The following is a 27750-nucleotide window of genomic DNA, read 5'->3' as shown; positions in this document are numbered from 1 at the left end:
TGGGGTGGGACATAGGGAGGGCTCAGAGGCAGAGGGGAAGGGGGTTCTATTTAACAGTCCTGCTTCCCGGACCTCACTTGCTGGATCATACAAATTCAGAACCCACGTTTGGATCCTGGCTCCATCTTTATAGGTCAAACAGAATAGAACTCTTTGGGACTGATATGTCAGATGTACTTTGCTCATTTAATGTGAAAAGCAAAGGTAGATGGAGGTAGGTTCTTTCGGGAGAACTGTGTAGAACTGACTACATAGGAAAGAGGGGACTTAAGCAAGGTGACGAGTAAATTGGCCTGTGTTGCCTCCAAATTTGACCTGACGTAGAACAGTCACTCTGACGACTGACATGTTGATATGTGAAGGGTGTGGGGGAGATGGTGGTATTTCCTTTCTAGAAGTCGCCAGTTGGTCAACACCACAGACCTGGAGAGCTGTGGTCAGCCCTGACCCTCACTGCTTTCTCTTTCTTTGGACTCTTGGTCCAAGTCTTGGTCTTAAAAGGCTCCATGGTGAGAACTACAAATAGCATTTGCAGGTCTTTCCACATTGCCCTTATCACTTGGAAACACTGACTGGAAAAGTAAGCCTTAACAGCAGTGAAAGTTTACAATCTACTGGTGGACATTGGTAGTTAAGTGATCCCATCTCAGTAAATATCATTTCAAAGACTTTGGAATTATCCTGCCTTAGTCTTATGGTGACTCCATATTCCGCAAAATGCAGGTGGAATAAGCTGATTTTTTAAAGCAAACATTCATGTGGGTATAACAGTATCCACAGGTACTATAAAGCCCAATGATGTCATGCAGGGTGTGTGTGTGGGGGTGTGTGTGCGTGCGGGCGTGCACATGTGTGTAAAAGCTAGGCTTCTTCAAAGAATCCCCGTGCATTTCTCCAGCCAAGCAGCAGGTGCCCCCAGCTGAGTGGGCAGATGCAGACTTGAAGCTCAACTCCAGGCCCATCACTTGCCACCAGTATTTGTCACCTCAGACATGTGCCTCGGCTCTCTGAACCCCACATCAAGCATATAGATGGAGGGTAGTGACCACTAAGTCACAGGGTTGGGGATCTGGTGAGATGGCAGGAGTGCCAGAGGCTTGGCTATTGCTGGCACCACACATGCATGTCCATGGCTGTCAAGTAGTGATTCTGTTACTGTTGTTTTATAGATTCCAAGACTGAGATCTAAAGTAAGGAAAGCAGATGACCTCTAAGCAGCTGAGTTTGCCCACAAAGTCCTGGGTGCTGACCAGCTGCGTTGCCTCCTGCAGATCCTGGGAGCATCCTGACGGCAGCACGTGGAGACAAGGCCCTGGTAGTTCCTCCCAAGTCTCTCCCTACTGCTCCCAAGGAGCATTGACCCACTCACCACCTCAGCCTCAACTGTCCTGCCAGAGAACAGGATGCAGACACCGTAAGTGGCCAAGAAGAGCCAGAGCAGCTTCCAGGAGGCTGGTTGATGTCTCTGACTTCCAGGGGGCACACCCCTCCCTGCTGCACTACCCAGAGAGGCACAGGGCCTGTCCTGAGACTCCTGGAACCCTGGTAGCTGCTCTGGCTGGGGCAGGATAGGCTTGCCCTGCATTAGCGTCGCTGTGCGTCGCTGTCCCCTCTGACTCTGGCTTTCTTTCCCAGCAACTGTTTGGAGCCCTGGCATGGCGTGGTGATCGCAGCTGTGTCCCTCTCCCTGCAGGCCGGCCTCCTGGCAGCCCTCTATTGCCTGTTCAGCCGGCGCCTGGGTAACCAGCTCAGCAACCCCTCCCCTCCTTTGTACCCCTGGGAACTAGTCCCAAGCCTATAGCAGAAAAGCCCCTTGCAGCCCCCCAATGTCACTTGAAAACCTACTAAAGGATCTACTGGCCAGATCCTCCTTCACCCTGCCAACCTCTAACTGGGCTATTTCTTTGGCCCAGGCTATTTCTGGTTGAGAATGATAAGCCAGAGTCCTTTCACTGCCCAGACCTGTGTCCAGAGAGCAGGCTCTGCAGTGGTTAAGAGGGGGCTCATGTCACCTGGCGTGGTTAAATTTCTTCATCCCCTCTAAGAATTGCATGTGAAGAAGTGGCCTTGAATTGCTACAGAAGGGAGTGTTTAGAGTAAGAGATCAGCTTAAACTCTCTAATTGATTTACAGGGAAAGCACAAAATCTCTGTGTTACGAGGGAGGATAAAACTACACCTTTTACCTGTGCTAAGACAGGGGACTGGGCAGGATGGTGTTTTGAAGCTTGTTCTCATGAAGGAAGTCTAGATTTCCTTAATCATTCATTCTTTCAATTAACACGCAACAGAGCAAAATCCCTGCCCTGTGTAACTTATATTCTGTGGGAGGCACAATGCACCAGATGAAGAAGTAAAACTCACATGTGTAAGATTATGGTAACCGCCAGGGAGGGGAGAATGAAGCAAGGCCAAAAGATGAGAACTAGAGGGCAGCCGGCATCCCTGAGACGCTGCTGACATCTGGGCATAAACCTGCAGGACGTGAGCTGCACCTCACAGGCCCCAGGGCAGGAGAGTGGCCCAGAAGCAGCACGAGCAGAGACTGAGTGACTGGCCCCGAGGAGTCAGCAGGAGCAAGGAGGCAGAGGAGGTGGAGTGAGGCCTAGGCGGGCCTCACTGGAGCTTTGGCTTTACTCCAACGAAGGCAGGCATGCTGGGTTTGAGCAGGGCTGTGTGGAGATTTGGAGAGCTCCTGGGAAGAACCCGATGAGGGCTGTGCTCAGAGATAGGGTGTGCCTGCCCCAGCAAGCCCTTGCCTTCAACCTGTCCCTGTCCCCTCTAGCCAGGCACAGTGAGAGAATATTGAAAGAGGCCAGATCCCAGGACTCCCGTCCCACTCCTGACCACCATCCCTCACCAGCTACCCAGGAGCCGAAAGTGACTCTGGCAGAAAGAAGCGCCCTTGTGTCTGATCTGCACTACAGGCGTGAGTGATGGGGTGGGGGATAACTTGTCATAAAGCTTATCTGCTCTGCCTGGACCCCAGGGAGCTCCCTGCCACAGCTCCTCTATCCCTCCCCCCACCCCCCGTCCAAACTGCTAGTCTGAGGATTCCTTACACCCGCTTCAGTAAAGGCCTCATTCACCTACCTATTTCAAAAAGGTGTTCACACCATCATGCAGGGCAGATCCGCTTGGGTTAGTGTAGGTGTGAGTTCTTTTCTGGGTTTGGTCATGCATGAATGACTGCAGGGGGCTTGGGGACTGTCCCTGCTCTTGCCTTTATAATATTGTGGCCAAGATTTCCATTGCCTCTGCCTGCCTCCGCCATGTATCTGAGTGTTTTAATATCATTCCATTCTCTTCTTTTCTTCTTTTTTTTCATAGAAGATCTGGGGTGTAGGCCAGAAGTACGGGGGTTAAGAGGACTCACCAGATACATATACACAGTGGAATATTACTCAGCAATCAAAAAGATAAACTCATGCAATTTGTAGCATCACAGATGGAGCTGGAAGGGATCATGCTCAGTGAAATAAGCCAGAAAGAAAAAGAAAAATACCAGATGGTCTCACTCATAGCAGGAATTTAGAAAACCTAAATAAGGGACAGGAAAAAGACTAATTATAATAAAATAAAAATCAAAACCAACAAGCAACTATAAACCAGAGACACACTACAGAAGGGGGGAGGGAAGTAAGGATTAGCGTCAAAATAAGGGTAGGAGGAATTGTATGGGTAATATAACCAACAAGAAAATGCATACATTGTACAAAAATGAAAACTGATGTAAAAAAAAAATATATATATATATATATATATAAAAGAGGATTCACCAGAGACGGAGTGGGAAGCAGAACAGGCAGATCTACTGAAATACACAGATAAGGGAAGCAGCGTGCGAGACAGGAGAGGTCTGCTGTACCATGTGGGTCAGCATCCTGGGCAGAGATGGATCTCAGGGATAACACTGAGACTTAACCCCTAGGCCACTAGGGAGGCCCTCCATTCTCTTGCTTGTAGTGTTTCTTCAGAGAAGTCTGATGTGTCCTTTATAGGTTATCTGTTTATTCCCCCTCATCAGCTTCATTATTTTTTGTCTTGGATCTTCAGAAGTGTTGCTACTATATATCTTGCTGTAGTTTTCCTTTTCTTTAGATAACTTGGTGCTCTTTTAGCATCCCATATTTGTATGTTCATTTCCTTCTTCAAGTTTGGGAAGTTTTCTTTTATTGCTTTATTAAATAATGTTTCAGTTCCCTTCTTTCTCCTGGGATGCCTATTATTCCGATATTTTCTTTCCTAGTGGTGTCAGATAATTCTTACAGTATTGTTTCATTTTTCTCTTCTTTGTAACTTTCTTTCTCTATTTTGATTATTTCCTCATTTGTATCTTTGAACCCACTGATTCATTCTTCCATTTGGTTGATTCTGCTTACTTGGCTTTCTCTAAAATTTTTCATCTCCATCGTTAATCTTCCTACATCCTACAGACCAATTAATTTATTTAAAGTTTTGCTTTTACTTTTTTATCTTTTGTTCCTTGATTGTGTTTCTCATATGTTCATTTACTCTTATGATGTTTCTTGCATATTTCTAAACAATTTTTCTGAGTTTTCTATGTATTGTTCCAATTCTTTAATTTTCTTTATCATGGCAATTTTGAATTCTGTGTCATAGGTAAAGAAGCTTTTCCATGTCTCTGTAATTTGGTTGTGGAGTTTTGTTTTCTCTTTGTGGTAAACTGTTCCTCTGAAGATCTGCTTGTCCATTTGTACTTTTTCTTTCTTGCCGTTGCTTATTTTGGCTTTGCTCTGCTGTAGTTGGGGCCTTTGTAGGGTGTGGGTTTTCTGCTCCCACTATTCTTGTGCATACAGTAGGTACCTCCCCCAGAGGTGATACAGTTGAGGAGCAGGGTCGTGGGGCCTGATGGGATTGCTGGGCCGGTGGGTGGGACCTCTGTGATCTGCTCAAGCTTCAATTTGAGTGAGCAGCCCTGAGTATTTTAATTAATATGAATTTAGTGATGGCTCCAACCCATACCTGCCCCTGGAGAATGAACAATAGTAACTCCATCCCCTTGCTTTCTACCTCAGGGCTTGAGACCCACAGATCATTCTTTGCATAGTGGACATTGCCACTTCCACAGCAAGACAATGTCCCCTGAAGACTTCTCACCAGAGATGGCACTTTTTTCATGAACTTTTGTCAATTGATTTGCTCTATCCTTTGAACTTAGTCTTTTCAGTTGGAAAACCTTGCTTTCAGGCTTCCTGGGCACTAAGATGAGGCCTCAGTGCTGTAGAAACCAGACCCCACCACACACAAGAATTTGGTGTGTCAGCAGAGGGGAGTGGCACCTCCCAGCCCCTAACCCAGAGCTAAACCAGAGCCTGGCCAGAATCCCAGACTCTGGTGGGCAGGGGCCTCAGAGATTGTCATCCCTGGTTCTAAAAGGGATAAAACCAGGGCATAAGAAGGGATGTGCTAGGCCTCGAACTATTGGCTGGTTTGGACTAGAACCTATGTCCAGAGCTGTCTGCATTAGGCTACTTATTTTCTGCACACCCCTGATTTCTCTCCCAAGCACAGTCAAGCCTGGTGAGTTTGTTATTCATTTCTACAGAGCTGGGTGAAACAGCAGCACCTGCACTCTTAGATATGTTCCCTGTTATTTTGGGAGGTCTCTTTCCCATTACCCCTTTCCTGATTTATTCCTGCTTTCCTTATTGGGAGCTTTGTACTTGTCTTCCCCAGTCCTCTTTGTTTGCTGGCTCTGTCTTTGTCTCTTTCTTTCTTTCATTTTCTCTATTCTCTCCTAGCACTATCTGACTATCTTTAGAAGAATAATTTCTATTTCTCCCCAGATGGCAGCGACACATCCTCAGACAGCTCTAGCAGCTCCAGCAGCTCTGGCAGCTCACCGCCCAGCCATCAGGTAATGGTCACTCCTAGTGACCCCAGCCCTCCATATGCAGTCTGAGGTCCCTGCTGTAAAACCCAGCTGCAGAGATGGGAGCCATCCAAGCTACAGAGATGGGAGCAAGGAGGGAGGATCTTCTTAGGACATTACAGCATCCCCTTAGGAGCAGGTGGTCAGGTTTTCACTCACAGGCCCACATTAGCATTGATCATCCAACAAAATGGGTCAGTGGGTAGGTTGTAAAATGAAAGTGCTAATGGGAAAGTCCCTGTCTCCTTTACGTCACTGGGCCAAGTCTGCTCTGAGTCCTGAGCTCACATGGATTCCATGTCCTCATCCTTCCTTCCTTAAGCCTATTCATTCCTTATAGACAAGAACAAACTTATGGGAGACTTCTGCCAGTTGTCCTGGCCCTACTCCCAGACACAGCTAACTGGACCCCAGGCTCTTCCCCATCAGACTTGGGTGAGCCTTTTGAGTGCGAATTCAGTCTTGGATCTACCTTCCCTAACATGATAGGGGTCTTGACCCACATTTCTCTGCTTTTTCCTATAAGGCCAACAAAGATATGAATTATACACAAGTGGTCTTTCCAGACCCTGGAGGACTGAAAAATGAAACTGCACTGGACTATGAAAACATAAAAGAAGCCAAAGATTATGTCAATGTCAACCCCCAAATTCGCAAGCCCAACATCTGGACTTTTGTGAATCCTGATGTCTCTGAGACAGTGGAATACACTCAGGTGGCCAAGTGAATTTTAGTGGGATGTTCTTTATGGATTCTTGCATTTATTTTGTAGGATAATGTCTTTTCTTTTTTAAAATAAAGTATGGGCGTCCCCAGTGGCGCAGCAGGTTGAGCACAGCGCTGTGAAGTTGTCCGCAGCCTCTGCATCGCGGGTTCGATCCCTGGCTGGCCAGGGAGATACCCATATGGGGCAGCAGACCTCTCCTGTTTCACCTGCTGCTCCCCTCAGCAGTGTATTTCAGTCAGTCTGCCTGTTCTGTTCCCCACTCTGTCTCTGGTGAATCCTCTCAACCCCCCACACCTCTGGCCTGTACCCCAGTTCTTGTATAAATAAATAAATCTTTTTAAAAATAAAATAAAGTATATGGGGAAAGGTTGGCCTATCTCTCAGTAAGAAAGACTCAGATCAGATGTTAGGAAGAATTTCCAAATTAAGTATGAAAACAATAGATAGTATCAGTGGCAAAAGTGGTAAGATCTCTCCCTATAGAAAAATTTTTAAAGATTTTGGGCCTCCCCTGGTGGGCAGCGGCTGAGCACTGGGTTTCGAGGCTGCCCGCAGCCTCTGCAGTGCCAGTTCGATCCCTGGCCACGGGGCGAGGGTCCCACACAAAAAAAAAAAAAGAAAGAAGAAAAATTTTTAAAGATTTTAATCAGCTGTAGTAGAGTTCTGTGCGGCAATCTTACGATTAAATGACTCTATAGCTCTTTAACTACTAGCAATAAATAAAAAACTTCCTTGAAAGTTTTACATAAATGGCAACCAGCAATTTCTCGCTTCCTCTCAGCAGTCCTACTTGCTGTCCCTTCTTCAGGATTGGATCTTCCTGAGAAATCCTGTTCTGCCCTCAGAACTTTAAGTTAGAAAATTTCTGATTTCCAATTAGAAATCCCACACCATCAACTAACATTTGAATTTGCTGTTTCTTATGAGGGAATGATGACAAATAGAGTCCTGGTAAATACTAACTTAGGTCACAATATGTTATTCCAAGGAAAATATTTTCAAATTCAATCCAATAGAAGTCAATATTCATTCCTGGTTTGTTTGATTTTTTAAAAAACCATTTAGGAATAAAAGAACACATGCTTAACTTGATTAAGAACAGTTTATCTCAAATCAGCAGGTTACAGGATACGTAACTGTCCCAGATGCCATCTTACTCAATCAAGAACAAAGTCAGATCTCCATAAGCCCATTATCTCATTTATTATATAACATTGCTCTAGAAGTTCTAATCAGTGTAACAAAACTGTTAGCAAAAATAAGAACTTTAGAGGGGCAGAGCAACATGGCGGCGAGGAGACGCTGCGAGTAAGATCTCCCATTAAAAAAAAGTTAATAGGGAGGAAAAGCGGCAGGTCCCAGTGAGAACTGGGACACGGAAGATAAACGGACGACTCCAGCAAACTGCCCAAAGAAGAAAGTTGCCATAAAAGAGGACCAGAAGGGAGGGAAGCGCAGAACCCTGCTCCCCTCCCCCGCCCACAAAGTCGGCACTCTCCGACCGGCAGAGAGGAGGGAAACAACAAACCAAAACGGCCAAAAAGAAAAACGGACGCAGCAAGTGAGACTGTGAGTGGAAAGGAACTATTTCAGCCACCACACCCCGTGAACGGGAGCTGTGGAGAACCCTGCAGGATCCGCCGCGGAGGTGAGCTCCAGGCGCCATTAAAGAAAGCCCCGCCCCCAGGAGGAGACCAGCACCAGCACACAGCCCCGGCTGCCCGGTAAGCTTGCGCGGAAAGCGGCGCGCTGAAAAAGCAGGCGCGGATCCGGATCGGATCGCAGCTGCCCAGGTCCCCGCGCCTGCGACATAGGCTTGCGGGGAGACGCTTGGAGGCCCTCCCTGAGTGAGCACGAACAAGGCGCCCAGGCAGGGGAGCGGGATTCAAAAGGCGCCATTCCCACGCCACTGATCTGGGCTACAGCCCGCGTCCTGGAACTGAGGGCTTTGGAACTGAGACCCGGGGCACGAAATTAGGGGCGTGGGTTCCCCACGACGGTGGGGCACAAGGCAGACACAGCACCCCAAAGCCGTTGAGGTGTACCCTACCATCCCCGCTCTGCTCCCTGTCCCACGGGGTGGAAAATCAGCTCCCCAAGGGCTCTAGGAGAGATCTCTGGCGCCACCTAGCGACTTGAAGCCAGCACAGGCTCCTGAAGGAGCTAGTGGCCAGCTGGGGAGTTAGCCCACACCGGGCCCCTTCCGAACAAGTAGTCTGAGCCCACAGGGAGAGCAAGCACCCACAGCCGGGGCAGACCAGGCGCGCAGAAGAGTGTGCCTGAGACCAGACGCGCAGGGAGTGTGTCCCACATCACCATTTTAGAACAGGGACATTTCTTCAGTAAAGACTACCTGCAGAAGGCTTCCTCAGGAGCCAGAGGTGAGCCGGGGAAGTTCGCCCACGCCAGACCCCCTCTGGCCTGCAGTCCAAGCCCAGAGGGGGAGCAGGAACCCACCGCCGGGGCAGACCAGGCGCACAGGGGAGTGTGTCCCCACATCGGCATTTTAGAACAGGGACCTTTCTCCAGTAAAGACTGCTTGAAACTGACAGATGACTCCTGGAGGAACCAGAGGGGAGCAGAGAAGCTCACCCAAGATGCCGGCCAGTCCCAGCAACACAGTGTCCCAATGCATACGGCAAATTAGAAAACAGACAGTAGGGAGGAGAAGAACCACACGCAACCTAGCAACTCTCCAGAGAAAAAGCACACCACAAAAAGAAAACCAGCCCCCAGATTGCAATGACAATAACTTGGAAGAATTTCTGAGCCTTCCAGAAAGAGAATTTAAAATTGCCGTGATTAAAAAACTGACAGAAGTCATAAAGGAAAACAATGATAAGGGAAAAATAATCAACGATCAGAAGAATGCAATTGAGTCCCTAGAGAGGGAAAACAATGGTCAGAAGAAAGATTGAGTCCCTAAAGAGGGAAGTAAAAGAAATGCAGGAGATCAAAGAATTAATGGAAGAACTAAAGAATTCTGGGAAAAGCAATGAAAGCAGAATAGATGAAATGGAAGAACGAATAAGTAATCTTGAAGACACAGAAATAAAAAGAACCAAAACAGAAAAGGAAAGAGAAGTACGAAGGAAAAAGAACGAGGAAAGACTTCGGGAACTATCTGACTCCATGAGGAAAGGAAATATAAGAGTTATAGGAATTCCAGAAGGAGAGGAGAGAGATGTAGGAACAGAGAAAATATTCAAAGAGATAATTGAAGAGAACTTCCCAAATGTGAAGAAGGAGCTGAAAATTGATATACAAGAAGCAAGAAGAACACCAAACTTCCACGACGAAAGGAAAAATACAGCAAGACACATAATAGTAAAGCTCCCAAGAATACAGGACAAGGAAAAAATAATGAAGCTGGCAAGAGGGAAGAAACAGATAACATTCAAAGGAAAACCAATCAGGCTGACATCAGACTTCTCCGAAGAAACACTACAGGCAAGGAGAGAGTGGAGGGACATAGTCAACAGACTCCAAGAAAACAGATGCCAACCAAGAATACTCTATCCCGCAAAGCTCTCCTTCCTCTTTGAAGAAAGAATATGGACCTTCCCAGACAAACAGAAACTCCGGAATTTCATTGCAACTAAACCCCCACTCCAAAAAATACTACAAGGAGTCCTAAAGCCAGAACCTCAGAGGGACGAATAACAATGAAAGAAGGCCAAAAAAAAAAAGTTATTAAAAGAATAAATAAATAAAATCAAAGGAAAGACAAACACAATGGCAAATACAGATGCTAACATATCAATATTAACTCTAAATGTAAATGGACTAAACTCTTCAATAAAAAGACACAGAGTTGCAGCCTGGATTAAGAAACAAAACCCAACCTTTTGCTGTCTCCAGGAAACACATTTAGCTACAAAAGATAAAAATAGGCTCAAAGTTAAAGGATGGAAAACAATCCTACAAGCAAATGGACCAAAAAAGAAAGCAGGAACAGCTATACTTATATCAGATAAAACAGATTTCAAACTCAAAGAGATAAAAAGAGACCCCAATGGTCACTACATTATGATCAAGGGGACAATACTTCAAGAAGAAATAACACTCATTAACACATACTCACCAAACGAAGGAGCACCAAAATATATCAGACAACTGTTGTCCTCTCTGAAAACAGACATCAGAGAAAACACATACGTAGTGGGAGACTTCAACACACCACTATCAACAATGGATAGATCAACAAGACAAAAAATAAGTAAAGAAACCAAAGCTCTAAATAAGGACCTAGAGCAATTGGGCTTAACAGACATCTATAGAACACTAAACCCCAAAAAAAATGGAGTACACATTTTTCTCAAGCGCACACGGATCATTCTCCAGGATCGATCACATACTGGGGCACAAGACAAACATCAACAGATACACCAAGATTGAATCATATCAACCATCTTTTCTGACCATGAAGGCATCAAACTAGAAATAAACCATAAAAAGAAGGCAAGGAACTTTCCTACCTCATGGAGATTAAACACCACACTACTGGAAGACCATTGGACTAATGAGGAGATCAAAGAAGAAATTAAAAAATTTTTTGAATTGAACGACAAGGAGGACACCAATATCCTAAATGTATGGGATGCAGCAAAAGCAGTAATAAGAGGAAAATATATAGCAATAGAAGCTCACATCAAGAAACAAGAAAGAACGCAAAGAAACAACCTAATCTCGAAGCTCAAAGATCTAGAAAAAGAACAACAAAAAAACCCCAAAACCAGTAGAAGAAAAGAAATAATAAAAACCAAAGCAGAAATAAATGAAATTGAAACTAAAAAAACAATCCAAAAGATCAATGAAACCAAGAGCTGGTTCTTTGAAAAAATCAATAAAATAGACAAACCCCTAGCCAGGCTCACAAAGGAAAAAAGGGAGAAAGCACAAATAAACAGGATCATCAATGAAAGAGGAGAAATCACAACGGACACAGCAGAAATCAAAAGAATAATCAGTAACTACTATGAACAGTTATATGGAAACAAGTTTAACAATCTAGAGGAGATGGACAAATTCCTACAACTCTACAATCACCCAAAGCTAGATCAAGAAGAAATAGAACACCTAAACAGACCAATTACAAGCAGCGAAATTGAAATGGTAATCAAAAACCTCCCCAAAAACAAAAGCCCAGGACCTGATGGATTTACAAATGAATTCTACCAAACATTCAGAGACGAATTAGTGCCTATCCTTCACAAACTCTTCCAAAAAATTGAGAAGGAAGGGACAATACCAAACACGTTTTATGAAGCCAACATTACACTAATACCAAAACCGAACAAGGACAACACAAAAAAGGAAAACTACAGGCCAATCTCCCTAATGAACACTGATGCAAAAATCTTCAATAAAATTTTAGCTATCAGAATCCAACAATGTATCCATAAGATAATTCACCACGACCAAGTAGGATTCATTCCAGGGACACAAGGATGGTTTAACATCCGAAAATCAATCAACGTTATCCAACACATCAACAAAAAGAAATATAAAAACCATATGATAATATCAATAGATGCCGAGAAAGCTTTCGACAAAGTGCAACACCCATTCATGATAAAAGCCCTTGAAATTCTTGGGATACAAGGAACATACCTCAACATCATAAAGGCCATCTATGACAAGCCAACAGCCAGTATCATTCTCAATGGTGAAAAGCTGAAAGCAATTCCATTAAGATCTGGAACAAGACAAGGATGTCCACTCTCACCACTGCTTTTCAATATAATACTGGAAGTCCTAGCCAGGGCAATAAGACAAGAGAAAGACATCCAAGGAATCCAATAGGAAAAGAAGAAGTCAAACTATCACTATTTGCAGACGATATGATATTATACATAGAGAACCCCAAAAACTCCACAGAAAAGCTAATTCAACTCATCAATCAGTTCAGTAAAGTGGCAGGATACAATATCAACATGCAAAAGTCAGTAGCCTTCCTATACACAAACAATAAATCTGAAGAAGAAGAAATCAAAAAAACCATCCCTTTTGTTATTGAAACAAAAAAAATCAAATATTTGGGAATAAATCTAACAAAAGAGGTAAAGGACCTATACAAAGAAAACTATAAAACACTATTAAAAGAAATAGAAGAAGACACAAAGAAATGGAGAGACATCCCCTGCTCATGGATTGGAAGAATAAACATTATTAAAATGGCCATCCTTCCAAAAGCAATATACAGATTCAATGCTATTCCAATCAAAATGTCAATGTCATTCTTCAAAGAAATAGAACAATTATTGATGAAATTCATATGGAATCACAAAAAACCCCGAATAGCCAAAGCTCTCCTGAAAAAAAAAAAAAGGGGAATGGAGGCATCACACTCCCAGACTTCAAACTATACTACAAAGCCATAATCATCAAAACTGCATGGTATTGGAACAAGAACAGACATACAGACAATGGAATCGAATAGAAAATCCAGAAATAAACCCACAGATTTATGGTCAACTAATCTTTGACAAAGGAGCAAAGAATATGCATTGGAGCAAAGAAAGTTTGTTCAATAAATGGTGCTGGGAAAAATGGGTCGCTACATGCAAAAGAATGAAGCTTGACCACTACCTCACACCATACACAAAAATCAACTCAAAATGGATTAAAGAACTAGACATAAGACCTGAAACCATAAAATATATAGAAGGAAATATAGGCGAAACACTACGTGATTTGCACATCAAAGACATCTTTACAGACACATCACCCAAAGCAGTGATAGTGAAGGCAAAGATAAACAGCTGGGACTACATCAAATTAAAGAGCTTTTGCACAGCAAAAGAGACAATAACAAAAACAAAGAGAAACCCCACCAACTGGGAGAACATTTTTGCACCCAACACTAATGATAAAGGACTGATCACAAAAATCTGCAAAGAGCTGATGAGACTCAACAACAACAAAGAAAATAATCCAGTCAAATAATGGGCAGAAGAGCTAAAAAGAAACTTCTCTGAAGAGGAAATGCAAATGGCCAACAGGCATATGAAAAAATGTTCAACATCACTTGTCATCAGGGAAATGCAAATCAAAACTACCATGAGATACCATCTTACACCAGTGAGAATGGCACATATTAAAAAAACTAGCAACAACAAATGTTGGCAAGGGTGTGGAGAAAAAGGAACTCTTCTGCACTGTTGGTGGGAGTGCAAACTGGTCCAACCACTGTGGAAAGCTGTGTGGAGATTTCTGGACCTACTAAACATAGAGCTTCCATATGATCCAGCAATTCCACTCCTAGGTATTTACCCAAAGGACACAGAAACATCAATTCCAAAGAACACCTGCACCCCTATGTTTATAGCAGCACTGTTTACAATAGCTAAGCTTTGGAAACAACCCAAATGCCCAAAAATAGATGACTGGATCAAGAAGATGTGGTACATATATACCATGGAATATTACTCAGCATTCAAAAAAGATAAACACATGCAATTTGCAGCAACATGGATGGAGCTGGAAGGGATCATGCTCAGCGAAATAAGCCAAAAAGAAAAAGAAAAATACCGGATGGTCTCACTCATAGCAGGAATCTAGAAAACTTAAATAAGGGACCAGGAAAATGAATAACTATAAGAAAGTGAAAATCAAAATCAACAAAAAACTATGAACCAGAGACACTTTTAGGGGGGCGGGGGCGGGGGCGGGAGGGGAGGGATTGGGGTCAGAATGGGGGGGCTGCAATTGTATGGGGAATATAACAATAAAATTTATAAAAAAAAAATAAGAACTTTAACTCCTTCGTTGGGAAGGAGGATAAAATCTGTCATTGTTCACAGATATTCCAGTCCTAGAAAACCTCAGAAAATTAGTGTTTTAAAATGGGTAACATGGGCCTCCCTGGTGGTGCAAGGGTTTAAGTCTCAGCGCTATGAAGGTATCCACAGCCACTGCAGCATGAGTTCGATCCCTGGCCAGAGAGGTGACCCAGCAGACCTCTCCTGTCTCCCTACTGCTCCCCTCAGCAGTGTATTTCAGTAGATCTGCCTGTTCTGCTCCCCACTCTGTTTCTGGTGAATCCTCTCACACACCCTCACCCTCCTGAACCTCTGGTCTATATCCCAACTCTTGAATGTATAAATAAATAAAATAAATCTTTTTTAAAAAATAAAAAGGATAACATGCAGTTAGCAGTAATTAGGTATATGATTTTTTTTTCCAAAATTCATTTAACATATGCAATGAAAAGAAATGTTTGCTCACAATAGCTAAACAAATATAACAAAAACTGGAAACCATGGGTAAGTGCTAGCCAAATTCAAGGCCCAGAGCAGTGGTGTTCTCAACAGAGCTCCCCTGCCTGGCTCTAAAGGACCTGTCTCGCCCTGGTCCTGAGAGCAGTGAGTGACTTTCATCCTCCCAGTTTCCTCTTCCTCAAGATCATCTGAAGGAGCAGCTCAACCTGGGTTTCAGGGACTGAAACTTGCCTTGGAGCTGTCATGTGGTCCCGCTCCTGTGATGACCTGAATGTTTGCATCTCCCTCAGTTCATATAACGAAATCCTAACTCCAAACAAGATGATATTAGGAGATGGGGGCTTTGGGAAATGATAAGGATGGAGCCCTCATGAATGCTACAGTCTTCCAATAAAAGAGACCCAGAGGGCTCCCTGAACCCCTTTCCTCATGTGAGGATATGAGACGTCTACCACACAGGAGGCCTTCACCGCCCACGCTGGCACCCTGACCTTGGACTTGCAGCCTCAGGAACTTTAAGAGGTAAATTTCTCATTGTTTGCAAGCCACTCTGTCTATGTATGGCATTTTGTTATGGGAAGCACAAATGCTATTGACTAGAGAGGCAGAATGAGGAATAAACACCACCAACACCAACACTATAATACTCTTTGCATCCAGAAATGAAACTACCTGTGGGTCTCATCTAAGAAGGAAAAAAAAAAAAAAGAATTCAAGAGTGCACTGAAGAAGTTCAACAAGTTCCTGTGTACCCAGGAGAGTAGGCAGGGGCTCTGCTCAGAAGCTCCTGCACCCAGAGGGGCAAGCACAGCCACACAGACCAGACACCTGCTTGCTGCAGCATTGCTGGCCCTGCTGGCTCTGGGGCGGGGGGGTGGGGGGGTGGGGGGGGTGGGCAGCACACCTAAGGACTTGAGGATGTGAGTGGGTGGGGCCAAGGCCTGCATGACCTAGACACCGGGCAGGCAGGAGCCAGAGAACACATACCGAATAGCACGTGACAATGAGGGATTGACACAGAGCAGTGAAGCAGAGCCCACATGCTCAGGCAGATTGGGTGTGAGAATGTTAGGATCAGGTCGACTTCATAGAAACAAAACTGTCCCAGAAAGGGTGATTTCTGATCTCCACCTGGAAAGAAGAGCAGAAAATCAACAGATGGAAGAAGAGGCAGAAGAAAAGGGAGCAGGGGCTTGGTCGATATTCCAGGACTGGTCTGGACTGAAATGCATGAAATGACGTGGCTGGACTCAGAGATGATGCTCTGGGGCAGCAGTTACTATCGTAGAGAAGGGAAACCCGTAAGCCACCCACTGCTTAATCGAGGTCTTGCTGGACTGAGCTATGATTGACGTCTAAGGCATGACATTTTATAGCAGATAAATATGTCATGTAAGGCAACACTCACACCCCCCTGACTGCTTATGCAGGGGAGTCTTCTGGGAGAGTGCTGCTTGAGAGCTGGAAGTGTAACTCCATCAAATGACTTACAGAGGTTGGATTCACCATCCGTAGAACAAAAGACCCCTTAGATGCTCTCATAAATAAAGAGGATGGATTGCAAGTACTAAGGCATTTGGGCCAATAAAGGTGATTGAGGGCAATGAACAGTTTGGAGTGATCCCCGAAGTCATTGCTAGCCATCTTGCTAGCAATAAAATAGAAGCTTGTGATACTTCTGTGAGCCCAAAGGGTCGACTGCCTAAATCTGTTGCCTGTTTGAGTAATCACTGTTTGAGGAGCTCAGTTTCCAGGGCAATGAATCCACTTTCTCCCACAATGTCTGTCATGGGAACCTCCAGGGCACCTCCAGGGAACACCTGTGCCACTCGCTCTGTGCTCCTCTTGATGAGGATGGCATGAAGATCTCTCCAGAACCATCTTATAACAAGATTTGGTGTTGGGAACCTACAGGTGACTGACAGTGTGCCAATGATCAGTTGGACTACCGAGTAGACTGGAATAAATGAGAGTTGCCTTCACTGAATTATGATTTTTTTTAAAGATTTATTTATTTATGCATATAAGGACTGGGGTAAAGGCCAGAGGTGTGGGGGGGTGAGAGGATTCACCAGAGACAGAGTGGGGAGCAGAACAGGCAGATAGACTGAAATACACTGCTGAGGGGAGCAGTGGGTGACACAGGAGAGGTCTGCAGCACCATGTGGGTAGCTCCCTGCCCGGGGATTGAACTCGTGCTGCAGTGGCTGCAGACTGCTTCATAGATTGCATCTTAACCACTTGTGCCACCAGGGAGGCCCTGAATTATGATTCTAAAGGCACAAGGATCCAAAAGCTCACCAGAGGAAAGCTGTCTGGAGGCTCCTAAGTCTACTAAAAATGGAGCTACCATTTGACCTGGCAATTCCACTCCTAGGGATCGGCCCAAAGGACACAAAAACATTGATTCAAAAGAACACCTGTACCCCTATGTTTATTGCAGCACTATTTGCAATAGGTAAAACCTGGAAACAACACAAATGCCCAAAAGTAGATGACTGGATCAAGAAGATGTGGTACATATACGCCATGGAATATTATTCAGCAATCAAAAAAGATAAACTCATGCCATTCACAGCAATGTGGATGGAACTGGAAGGAATGATGCTCAGTGAAGTAAGCCAGAAGGAAAAAGAAAAATATTGGATGGTTTCACTTATAGTAGGAATACAGGGACACCAAATAAGAGATCAGTGTAAAAAAAAAAAAACAGTACAAAACACAACAAAGCAAAAATGAACAAATATAAATCAGAGACATCCTGCAGGGGAGGAGGAGGGAGAGGGATCAGAGGGAGGGAGGGAGGAGCACAGGGGACTGTGGTGATGGTGCACGGGTGCATTGGTGAAGGAAACTCTATGGGGACTACACCTGAGGGGGTGGGGGGAAGCAAATATTGTTTAAAAATGAACAATGATGTAAAAAAATATTTAAAAAATGCACATGCACACATGAAATAAATTATGATATTCCAGCTCTATGTAAGCAATTATGTTTTATATAATAAAAATCAAATGATCTAAAAGAGTTTTATAAGCCTTACAAAAACTTTATAAAATATTGTGTAAAGACTTAGTAAAGTGTTGTTTGCTACCCTGGTTTGTATAGCTTTGGTTAGTTTCTGTCCTATAAATAAAAATTCATAATTTAAAAGTAAAAAATAAAAGCTCACCATAGAGCTTCCGCAGAGAGGCGCTACCCACTGACCACACTGAAGAAACATTTGATGCCAAGATCAGTGAACTTTTTACTCCAGTGATCAGACAGACTTCTGGGCCCAGAGGGGATCTCAAGAAGTCATCTAATCCACACTCTCAGCCTCTAAATGAAGCACATGATAAAAACTTTATCTTATCTGTTTTTTGAGGTTCTATTAGTTCCCTCAAACACTCATCTTTTAATAAATTTCTACACTCACTTTCTCATCCTGCAGTAAAAAAGTTCTTGCTTTTTGTCCTTCCCTTGCAAATACCTCCTCATGAACTTAGGAAGAAGCATGTGTCCAGGAGTCTCAGAAGAGCAGTGTCGTGTGGGGAAGCCTCTAGAACAATAGGAGAAAGCTCTTTGGAATCCTGGGTGACCTTCCCTGCCTGCCCCTGTGGCCACCACAGCTTCAGACCCACTCTCAGCGCCACACTGCCCCCTAGTGTCTCCAGGGCACACTGGTGTCCTTTTACTTCTTAAACTGGGTGAAACAGATGGTCATTCACACCTTTCAATTCCCTGGTGCCCGTGCTCACCCCCTGCTCTACTCAAGGAAATCAAAATTTATTTTAGCTTATATATCTTATTGTTATTGCCCCTGGGAAGTAAAGAAATTTCCTAGTCATTAAGAAGTTTTATTGGTCCATTTCAGCCACACTTCTGGATTCCTGAACCAGGAGTGAGCTGCTGTGGCCTGGGCTTAGTCTATAGCCCTTTGATAAATAAAAGACATATTTACATACAAGACACACAGTCATCTGGAAAGTCACCAGTTCAACCAAACAACATAAAAAGTCATTCTGAAAAATTGCCACAGTCAACCAAGTCACCGCTTGCCATCCTCCACCTCCATCCTGCTCTCACATGGGTTCTAAGGAAATCAAGTCCTGTGTTTCAAATGCCACAGGATACTGTAAACATTTTAAAGAAGTGCCCGGCATTGTTCAATTTCTCCTGGAGTTTATGTCAGAAATAAGATTGACCCGAGAGGTCACAGGACCTCCTTCTTGCTCCCCACAGGCACTCACCGCCCTGAACCCATTCAAGGCTCTTGTAATTGTTCCAGAACATCAGTGAGAGCTTCTTAGAGGTACTGCTAAGCTGCTGTTTATAGATCCAGACAAGATCAGGTTCCTGCAGGAACCTCCTAGAATATTCTCCCAGGGCCCCCAGCCTATGCCCAGGGCTCCCACTGGTCTCATCAGAAGATAACACCACGGCCTCCCTGGTGGTGCAAGGGGTTAAGCACAGCACTGTGAAGCTGTCTGCAGCCTCTGCAGCACGAGTTCGATCCCCAGCCGGCCAGAGAGCAGCCCACATGGTGCAGCAGACCTCTCCTGTCTCGCACACTGCTCCCCTCAGCTGTTGCATCGGGCAACATCACATTGACAAAGACACCAGAGTCATGCAGCAGGCTACATAATGCAGGATGCTGCTCAAGAGCAAGATCCTGTCATTTTTATTGATAGAATAATCATATAGCATCAGTGACGTGGGTTAGGAGAACAAGGAGAAAGGATAGGTGAAACTCAGGAATATCATCTAGGGCCTGGGGAGCATGAGTCTGCCAACCATGTTACCGGCTTGATGACCAAGTATTGTAATCAAAACCAGACCCCAGACCTCCGGCCATGGTCCTAATCTTATCAACAAGACATTCTACTAGTCAGCTTCTGGGGTCCCTTGTGATACATCAGTCCTCAGCCCCCTGGGCATTCCCAGTCATACCTCTTGATTCATACCCTTCCCAGAGTGATCAAGCTTTCTGCTCTTGACTGATATGAAAGGCACCTTGTAAGGTTGACTCCTATGTCTGACTGACGGTTCTGAATGCCAGTTCTGATCTTGTCTAGGAATGCAGAACTGCTGGTAACTATAATGGCAGCTAAACAGGCCACTTAAGTTTAGCAGACCCACACTCAGCAGTGTGTTTCAGTCAGTCTGCCTGTTCTGTTCCCCACTCTGTCTCTGGTGAATCCTCTCACCACCAGCCCTGCACTCTGGCTTATATCCCAATTCTTGTATGCAGAAATAAATAAATCTTTTTTTTTTAAAGGTGTTTTGTTTTTTTTTTAAAGACGATAACACCAGCTTTCTGGAAAAGGTCAAGTACAGCCTGTCCATAGGAGGAACAGTGAGAGTCCCAGACACCTGGATCCCCCTAATGAGACACAAAACTGGAATTATTATGGTGGTAAGAGGGGTGGCAGGGGAGTGCTAGAGAAGGCGAGGGGATGCGCTGGCCAACCCTGACCCGAGGTCTCCTCTTCCGCTCTGAACTGTGTGGTGTCTTAGCCCAGGCCCTGGGCCCCCACCAGTCCCACCCTGGGATAGGCATTGTTGCCCTTCTCGAACATCAAGAGTGTCTAGTTCTGTGTCTATAGTCTCACAAATTCCCCACAATGAGGTGAGCACTGTTATTTAGTTCTAAAAAATGAGGAGAACATTGCTCAGAGAGAGCAGATCTTGCCCAAGTTCATACAGGCAGAAAAGGGATGAGATTAGGAGCTCGGTCTTTTGGGAACAAACCTGGGGTTCCTTCTACCTCTCAGTCATCCTGATGAGCTGAGGTTTACTGAGCATCTACCATGAGGTCAGGAAATGTGGCCTGGGTGGGGGGGAGGGTTATACATCAGCAGGAAAGAAGCAACTTTAACAGCCTGGCTGCCAGGGCAGGTTTCCAGGTCCAGCTGCATCTGGGCAGGGGGGCAGGCGGGAGTGGCAGGATGTCAGAAGAGAGCCGGGCAACAGGGCACATGAAGCGGGAGCCAGGGTCCTCCCGTCCACCTGATGTGTTGGGCTCACTGGGGCTCACGTCCCAGTCTCCAGCTCTCTTGCTGAAGGGTTGGGGTATTTTCCTTGCTCATTACACTCCACTCAGGTTCTTTTCTTTTAAGGACACTTCTGAGAGCTCAGTGGCCTTTAAGAGTATCTCCAAAGTCACAGTCATTCCTCAAAGCTTCCCCGTGAGAGGAAGACAGAGCAGAGCCATCCAGCACCTCAAGCTGCTCTCAGGAGCCTAAATGCACCCAGCAAGCCCTCATGTTCATACAGAGAGCCTGGGCTTACAAACCACTTTTATGTCCACCATCCTATTGACAGTGACAATCGAGATAGCAAGGATTCACCGGCATATGACTGACACTGGCAGAACCGAGACACAGCTCTCCAGGCCTTTCAGCTGATGCTCTATCCACCCTGTGGTGGGGAGCCGCTCCATGAGGAAAACCCCCTGGAGTCAGTGAGGGTACGAGCAAGCCCCAGATTGTACCCTCCCAGCTGTCTCTCCCCCCTTCAGCATCACAGAATTGAGGGGAAAGAGGTCCAAACTGCCATGGTGGGACCCACCGTCCCAGAAATGGGTCAGAAGGCATAAACGTCATTGTCATGAAAATCCAACAATTTCTCTAGCGCCCATGAGTCAGAACGCCCTGTGTCCCTCTGTTGTAATGCCATTTCCAGTGGAGCAGCTGTGAAAGGCTTCGGCTGGGGAGGACTTGAGAGATCATCCTGCTCTGCAGGGGAGGACACTCAGGCCCAGGCAGGGCAGGCGACTGGCCCAAGGTCGCATAGACACCTGGGGCAGAGCAGTCTCAAGTCCCAGGGTCCGGCCCTGATCACATGTGAGCAGCACATGTCACGACATGTGAGCAGGCAGGAGATCTGTATGGGGTGCTGAGGAGCTGCTGGGAATCCAGAGCCACGTCACATCACAGTCTCTCAAAGGGCTCTTCCAAGCAACCTCAGAGGAAGGAGCAGTGGGTTCCTGCCTGGAAGAGGAAGAATAAGCCACTGCTGCAGCCTATGAGGCTTCCTCCCACTCTTAATTCTATTGTGACCAGTTTCATCTCCTCCTCCTTCCCTCCCTTCTTCCTCCTCACTCTCGCCGAGTAAGTCACAGAACATGCACTGCGCCCCAGTCTATAAAGGGGACACGTGGGGCGGAGAGAGACCGGCATTGGCAGCAAGCACTCATCCTGGCCACCAGGCCCGCACTAAGCCTTCCACCTCCCTTACAAGACAGAGGGCATAGTGGGCAATGCCCAACCCATTCACTTTTCGTCATCAAATAATCCCCCCTCTACTAACACAGAAGAAACCAGGAACCAGGCAGAATCCCCAGAGGCTTTCCTTTCCCTTCTGCTGGGGTAGGAGGGTGCCCAGCTGGGCAGGGCAAGCAGCACCCCCGACCACCTCTGCTTCCCACTGCCTGTTCATGGACTGTCCAACCGCCCCAGATTTGGGGCCACCTCTATCAGACAGGTGTGTTCTCGGACACCCTGGACATATAGCAGGATGGGAAAAGCAGGCGCTTTGATTCCCTTTGACTCCGTCATGTGAGGTTGGGTCCAGTGAGGGCAGCCTCAGCCTGAGAGGCAGCTGCTCCACCAGGATCAGGGCAGCCACTTTGGCCTCCTCTTTCTGCCTCAAACTGGGGTCCCCTTAGTCTCACCCTCGCCCCTCAGTTTTCATACAGTGCCTGAGATGAGCAGAGACCTCCCGGGAGCCCTGCCATTAGCACATGACTTCGAGTGGTGCTCCCTAAAAGGTGTGGGTTTCAGGGGGGGCTTCCCTGCCCACAGGCTCCAGGTCTTTCCAGTCCCCCTTGGGCTGGGGCCTCCCGCCAGGGCTGGGGCTGAGGCTGAAGGTGGGCAGGCCGCTGGAGCGGGTCAGCAGCGTGGTGCCCCGGCTGGAGAGGCTGCCATTGGAGAGCTGCCTGCGCATCCCGTGCCCTGCACCCTGGCAGCAGGGAAGGTGGCGCAGGGGGCGGGGCCGCAGGTGGCTGTTGAAGCTCATGTAGATCCAGGGGTTGCAGCAGCTGCTAAGGTTGCCCAAAAGCATGGAGATGGTGAAGGCCACATCTGTTGAATCTGTGGAGAGAAAAGTCTCAGAGTCACAGAGCTCCAACGGACCCAGGAGAGACTCCAGGAGGAGGAAAAGAACAGAGAAGCCCCGGAAAGAGAACACTCACTTGAGAGTCTACCATGAGAGAGGGGTACAGTGGGAGCTTGAACCTGGGGCTCACCTCACTCATCATTTCTCTACCATGGACGAAGGGAACAACTGAGGTTTCCTCCAAGCTGAATTTAGAGGCATAAACCTAACCAGGGACAGGACCTGCCCAAATTTCAGACACTTTGCTTCAAAACCCAGACCTTGACTCTCCCAATGGCCTAGGCTAGGATGTGGCAGTTTCTATGAAACATACAAGGAGATAATGTGATTCTGGGCCAACTTTAGGCCCCTCCACCTCCATCCCCATTTCCACGCCAGGTGGCGCCCGGGCATTCTGCCCAGCACCACCCCTCAGGGGCAGGCTACTCATTCTGTCCTTCAGCCATTGAGTATGTAAGCACCAGCTGTGCCAGGCTGGTGCCAGGGACTAGTTAGGGCCTTGGTAGAGCCTGTCCACTTCACGGCATCATCTCCGCCTGCAGCACAGGGGCAGCCTGAGGCTGAGGGCGCCCAAGCATCCTGTTCCAAACTAAAACTTGTCCTGTGCTCAGAGATTAGACCCAGGAAAGGCACCATGGTGCACAGGAAAACAAATTTCTTATGCAGTGAAAATGAGAGCGTGTAAGGATTCTGATAAATTTCCTTCCAGATGTAATATTCCTTCAAAGGACCAGGGGAAAGTCCACTCTCTGGGGTGGTGCCTGGCTCCGCTGGATGCACCATGCTCAAGGGCACAGTGTGGCTGGTGCAGTTACCTCACCCAGCTCAGCGTGGCCTCATTGAACACAGTGTCAGAACTGGAGGCAGCTGGGGCTGTGGCACAGACCTCAACCTTTCCTCTCTCGGGCAGCTAATCCACACCTACACCTGTTTCAGCACACTGAAAGCTTCTTCCTCTGCACAACTCCTGTGGGTGGGCTCGCAAATGTGCCTGCTCATGACCCCAGAAAAGGGAGACATGGGGTCAGAACATTTGAGAGGAGACAAGTGTGGCAGTGGGGGAAGCTGGAGGCACCTGCAGTTGGAGGCACCAGACTAGGGCACAGACGTGAGGGTGACTGAGAGCATATATAGATGGAGGAGGGACGAGCCTCTGATAAGCAGCCTGCACTCTACCTGTGCTCTGGCCTACCCCCACTAACATGATACCGAGGGCCCTGGAGCCCAGGTGCAGACTTGGGCAGTTGCTTAGTCCTGGGGTGTAGTTTCATCTCATCTGCTCCACAGCAATATATATTTTGGGGGTTAGCTGAGGAGATTCACAAGTCCCCTTGCTTGGGAGAATCTGTTTGATTTGCTTTTTTTTTTTGAAGTCAGCTCAGTGCAGGTGCTGGGATGAGCCATGAGCAGTCTGCAGAGGCCCCACTTCTCAGCCCAGAAGGCAGATCACTGAGGCCCAGTCACCAGCAGCCGCTGTGTCCTGGTGGAAACAGCTGTCAGAGGGAACAGGGGTGGAGTAGAGACTGGTAGGCTCTGACCAGAGGCTCAGGGACTGGAGAGCCAGGGTGGTGCTGTAAAGGGAACTGGGTATATTGGGAAGTACGCTTAAAGTAATGAATTTCAGCCCAACTAACAGAACCTCAGAGGGCTTCCTTTTATCTGAAAGAGCACACTGTGTGATGACACCGTTCCTGTGCTCCTTGCACGGAAGGGCCCCTTGGAAAGTGGTCACCCAGTCTGCCCAGGTGATGGGTGTGCATTGAGGGACAGGGACGGATGATGGTGGACACAACAGGCAGGCAGGACAGACTGCACTGGCTGAGGGCGGGATCCGCAGATGGGGGTGAATGGCCATCCCACACCCAGTGCCATCTATAAGCTGTGACTGTGGCAGTAAAACCTTACCTGGGTAACGCGTGACCTACAAAGACTTCAACTGGAGTCCTGGCCCCACCTCTTACCAGCAGTGGCACTTTGAACTAGTTATTTCACCTGAGTCTCAGGTTACTTAGGGCCCCCCTAAGTAGCTCAAGGACTGAATGTGAGGGGCACCCCAAGGAGCCCTCTGTCCTTCTATTCTGTGCTTGATGAGATGGAGCTGGTTGGAAGTAAAATGCTCATATCTTAAAGGGCAATTTGCAAACAGCCTCAGTCCAGGCTGCTGTCCAAAAGGTGGTTAAGAAACTATGAAACCACAAGGTTGTAGGATTTCATCTCTCCAGAAAAGCAAAGCATTTGGCCTGAACGTGTCTCAGAAAATGAGATTAGAAACAAAAGCAGGGCCTCCCCAGTGGCACAGTGGGTTGAGCGCAGCGCTATGAAGCTGTCCACAGCCTCTGCAGCGCGGGTTCGATTCCGGGCCAGCCAGGGAGATTCCCACATGGTGCGGCAGACCTCTCCTGTCTTGCCCTCTGCTCCCCTCAGCAGTTTTTTCGGTCCTTCTGCCTGTTCTGCTCCCCTCTCTGTCTCTTGTGAATCCTCTCACCCTCCCATGTCTCTGGCCTGTACCCAGTTCTTGTATAAATAAATCAATCTTTAAAAAATAAAAGAAAAAAGAAAAAAAAGCACAAGAGACGGTGGACCACCCCAAGGGCTGGCAGGAGTCGCTGCCTGTGTCCGCTGGCCACTGACCCACTCAGGAAGAAGCTCTGCATGGACCTGTCCAGGGCAGGCTCCTGTTATACCCACCATCAGCGCTGAGGCAGGGTGCACACAGCCCCCCAACCCCCAGTCCCCCAGCCTGTTGACACATCCCTGTTGTCACATTCCATTTAGGAGAGCAGGAACAGATGATGCTGAACCTCCTCCCTGCCTTCCTGCTCACCTCCGACAGCCGGGCCAGCTGGCCATGACTAGTAACCTACCGTGCTCCAGGAAAAAGATGAGAGCAAAGTCTCCCCTGTGCCAACTGCAAGGACCTCTCTTTTTTTTTTTTTTTTTTTTTTTATCATTTGGAGGGAAAGCTTCTCCTCCCTCCTTTCAGAATTAGGATTATGGGTGGGTGGGGGGTGAAGAAAGAGAGGAGACAGCAGCCCCTGTTCGGTGCTTGACTTTGCGGTTCTCCAGTTGTGTGGCCTTGGACAGAGGATGCTTCCTCTTGAAGCACCTGCTTCAGCATTAGCAAAATGAAGGGGCTGAACTTGAAATTTTAGGCTTGCCACATGCCAGCCTATTTAATTGGAAGGAAGTCAAAGTCACTTCTGGGGGCAGGAGGGGAGAGTGCTGAGAGACAGCTTATGGGCCGCATCCTGGGCCCAGTCATGGGAAAATCTCTTTGGACTTGGTCACTCTCTGATTCCACAGCTAAACTAGCAAAGTGGTGACTGTTGGCCAACTCTGCCAATGGTTTTATTTCATCAGGGCCACATCAGGGCCACATGGTTTTATTTCATCAGGTTTTATTTCATCAGGGCCAAATAAAACCATAAATAATGGTTTTATTTCTAAATGTTGAAATTAGTTACCAAAATTTAAGAATGTGACAATTTCACTTAAAAGACAGCACATGGCATCAGCAGGCTGGACAGGAATGGCTTCTTAACTGCTTCCAATCATCGGTTACCTGCATGACCCTGGGAGGCACAATGGCCCTGCCTGACCACCCGCTCTCCCCTGCTGTCCACTGTCCACGCCTCCCCTCTCCCGCCCCAGACCACACACTTACCTTCATCAGGGCTGTTCTTGTCCCACACAGACCACATCTGGACACTGAAGAAGGGCGCCCAGCAGGCGATGTAGGCCAGCACTATGACGAAGGTCATCTTCACAGTGCGGATCTTGGCCCGAGAGATGGTGCTGATGCTGCTGACCCGGGAGGGCAGGCCCTGTGTCCATGCAGCTGGGGGAGCAGGGGAGGGCCTGTCCCATGTCCTCCAGCCCCTGCCTTCTACCCTCCAGGCCTGTGTCTTGACTTTTAGGTTCTTACAGATCTCATGGCAGATGAGGCTGTAGCAGGCAGTGAGCATGGCCACGGGCAGGACAAAGATGGCCACAGTGGTCCAGGTGATGTAGGCCCGTGGTCCCCAAGGGAAGCGGAAGTCTGCCCAGCAGTCCAGTACCCCTGAGCCCTGGATCACCTCCCGCAAGGAAAAAATGAAGACTTGAGGGAGGCTGAGGACAGCGGCCAGCAGCCAGGGGGCAGCAATGAGGGGGTAGGTGGACTGGTTGGGCTGCTGGAGACTGCGCAGGGGGTGGCAGACAGCCAGGTAGCGGTCCAGCGTCATCGCCAGCAGCATGTAGGTGGACGCAAACATGCTGAGCACCTGCAGGTACTTGACGGCTCTGCAGAGGATATCAGGGCCCTGGAAGCGGTAGGTGATGTCCCACAGCAGCTGGGGCAGCACCTGGAAGAGCGCCACGCCCAGGTCTGTCAGGGCAAGGTGCAGCACAAACAGGTGCATGCGGGAGCGCTTACAGCCCGGCCGGCCCAGCGTCAGCAGCACCGTCAGGTTGCCCCCTGTTGCCAGCACCAGGACAGTGGCCAGGATTCCGATCTCCACCTTGGCCAGGTCCTCATCCCGGCCCAGCCAGGGCGTGGTGGCATTGGGGGCGGAGAGGGTGCCCCTGGGAGTGGGATGGGTAGCCCACGGTCGCCCAGAATCCATGGTCAAAGCTTGCTAGGAGGGAAGATGGGAGGGGTGAGGGTGAAAGGGGAGAGGTCGTGCAGATGAAATGGAGTGGGGAGAGGAAGGAGAAAGGAGGGGTGACACGGAGGAGGCTGGAAATGAGTGGAAATAGTTACTAGGTCAGAGTTAGAGAGGAAGAGGTGGGATGAGATCAGAAAGACCAGGCAGCAGAGATCGCTGA

The 27750-nt window shown here is 47.3% G+C and overlaps 2 protein-coding genes across 2 annotated transcripts; one reads left to right on the top strand and one right to left on the bottom strand.

Moving 5' to 3' along the window:
- Window positions 1–1403: 1403 nt before the first annotated feature.
- On the top strand, window positions 1404–6622 carry RHEX (regulator of hemoglobinization and erythroid cell expansion; the record flags this gene model as incomplete). Its single annotated transcript, XM_084245522.1, has 4 exons — window positions 1404–1414; window positions 1636–1739; window positions 5810–5880; window positions 6422–6622. The coding sequence occupies 4 exons, from the start codon at window positions 1404–1406 to the stop codon at window positions 6620–6622; spliced, it is 387 nt and encodes a 128-aa protein (XP_084101648.1).
- A 15968-nt stretch (window positions 6623–22590) lies between these two features.
- Window positions 22591–27548, bottom strand: AVPR1B (arginine vasopressin receptor 1B; the record flags this gene model as incomplete). Its single annotated transcript, XM_084245521.1, has 2 exons — window positions 22591–22919; window positions 26609–27548. The coding sequence occupies 2 exons, from the start codon at window positions 27546–27548 to the stop codon at window positions 22591–22593; spliced, it is 1269 nt and encodes a 422-aa protein (XP_084101647.1).
- Between the last annotated feature and the right edge of the window lie 202 nt (window positions 27549–27750).

The sequence above is a fragment of the Talpa europaea genome (assembly GCF_964194135.1).
Source record: "Talpa europaea genome assembly, chromosome: 10".
In the NCBI taxonomy this organism is placed as follows: Eukaryota; Metazoa; Chordata; class Mammalia; order Eulipotyphla; family Talpidae; genus Talpa; species Talpa europaea.
This window is presented reverse-complemented; position numbering and strand designations above follow the sequence as displayed.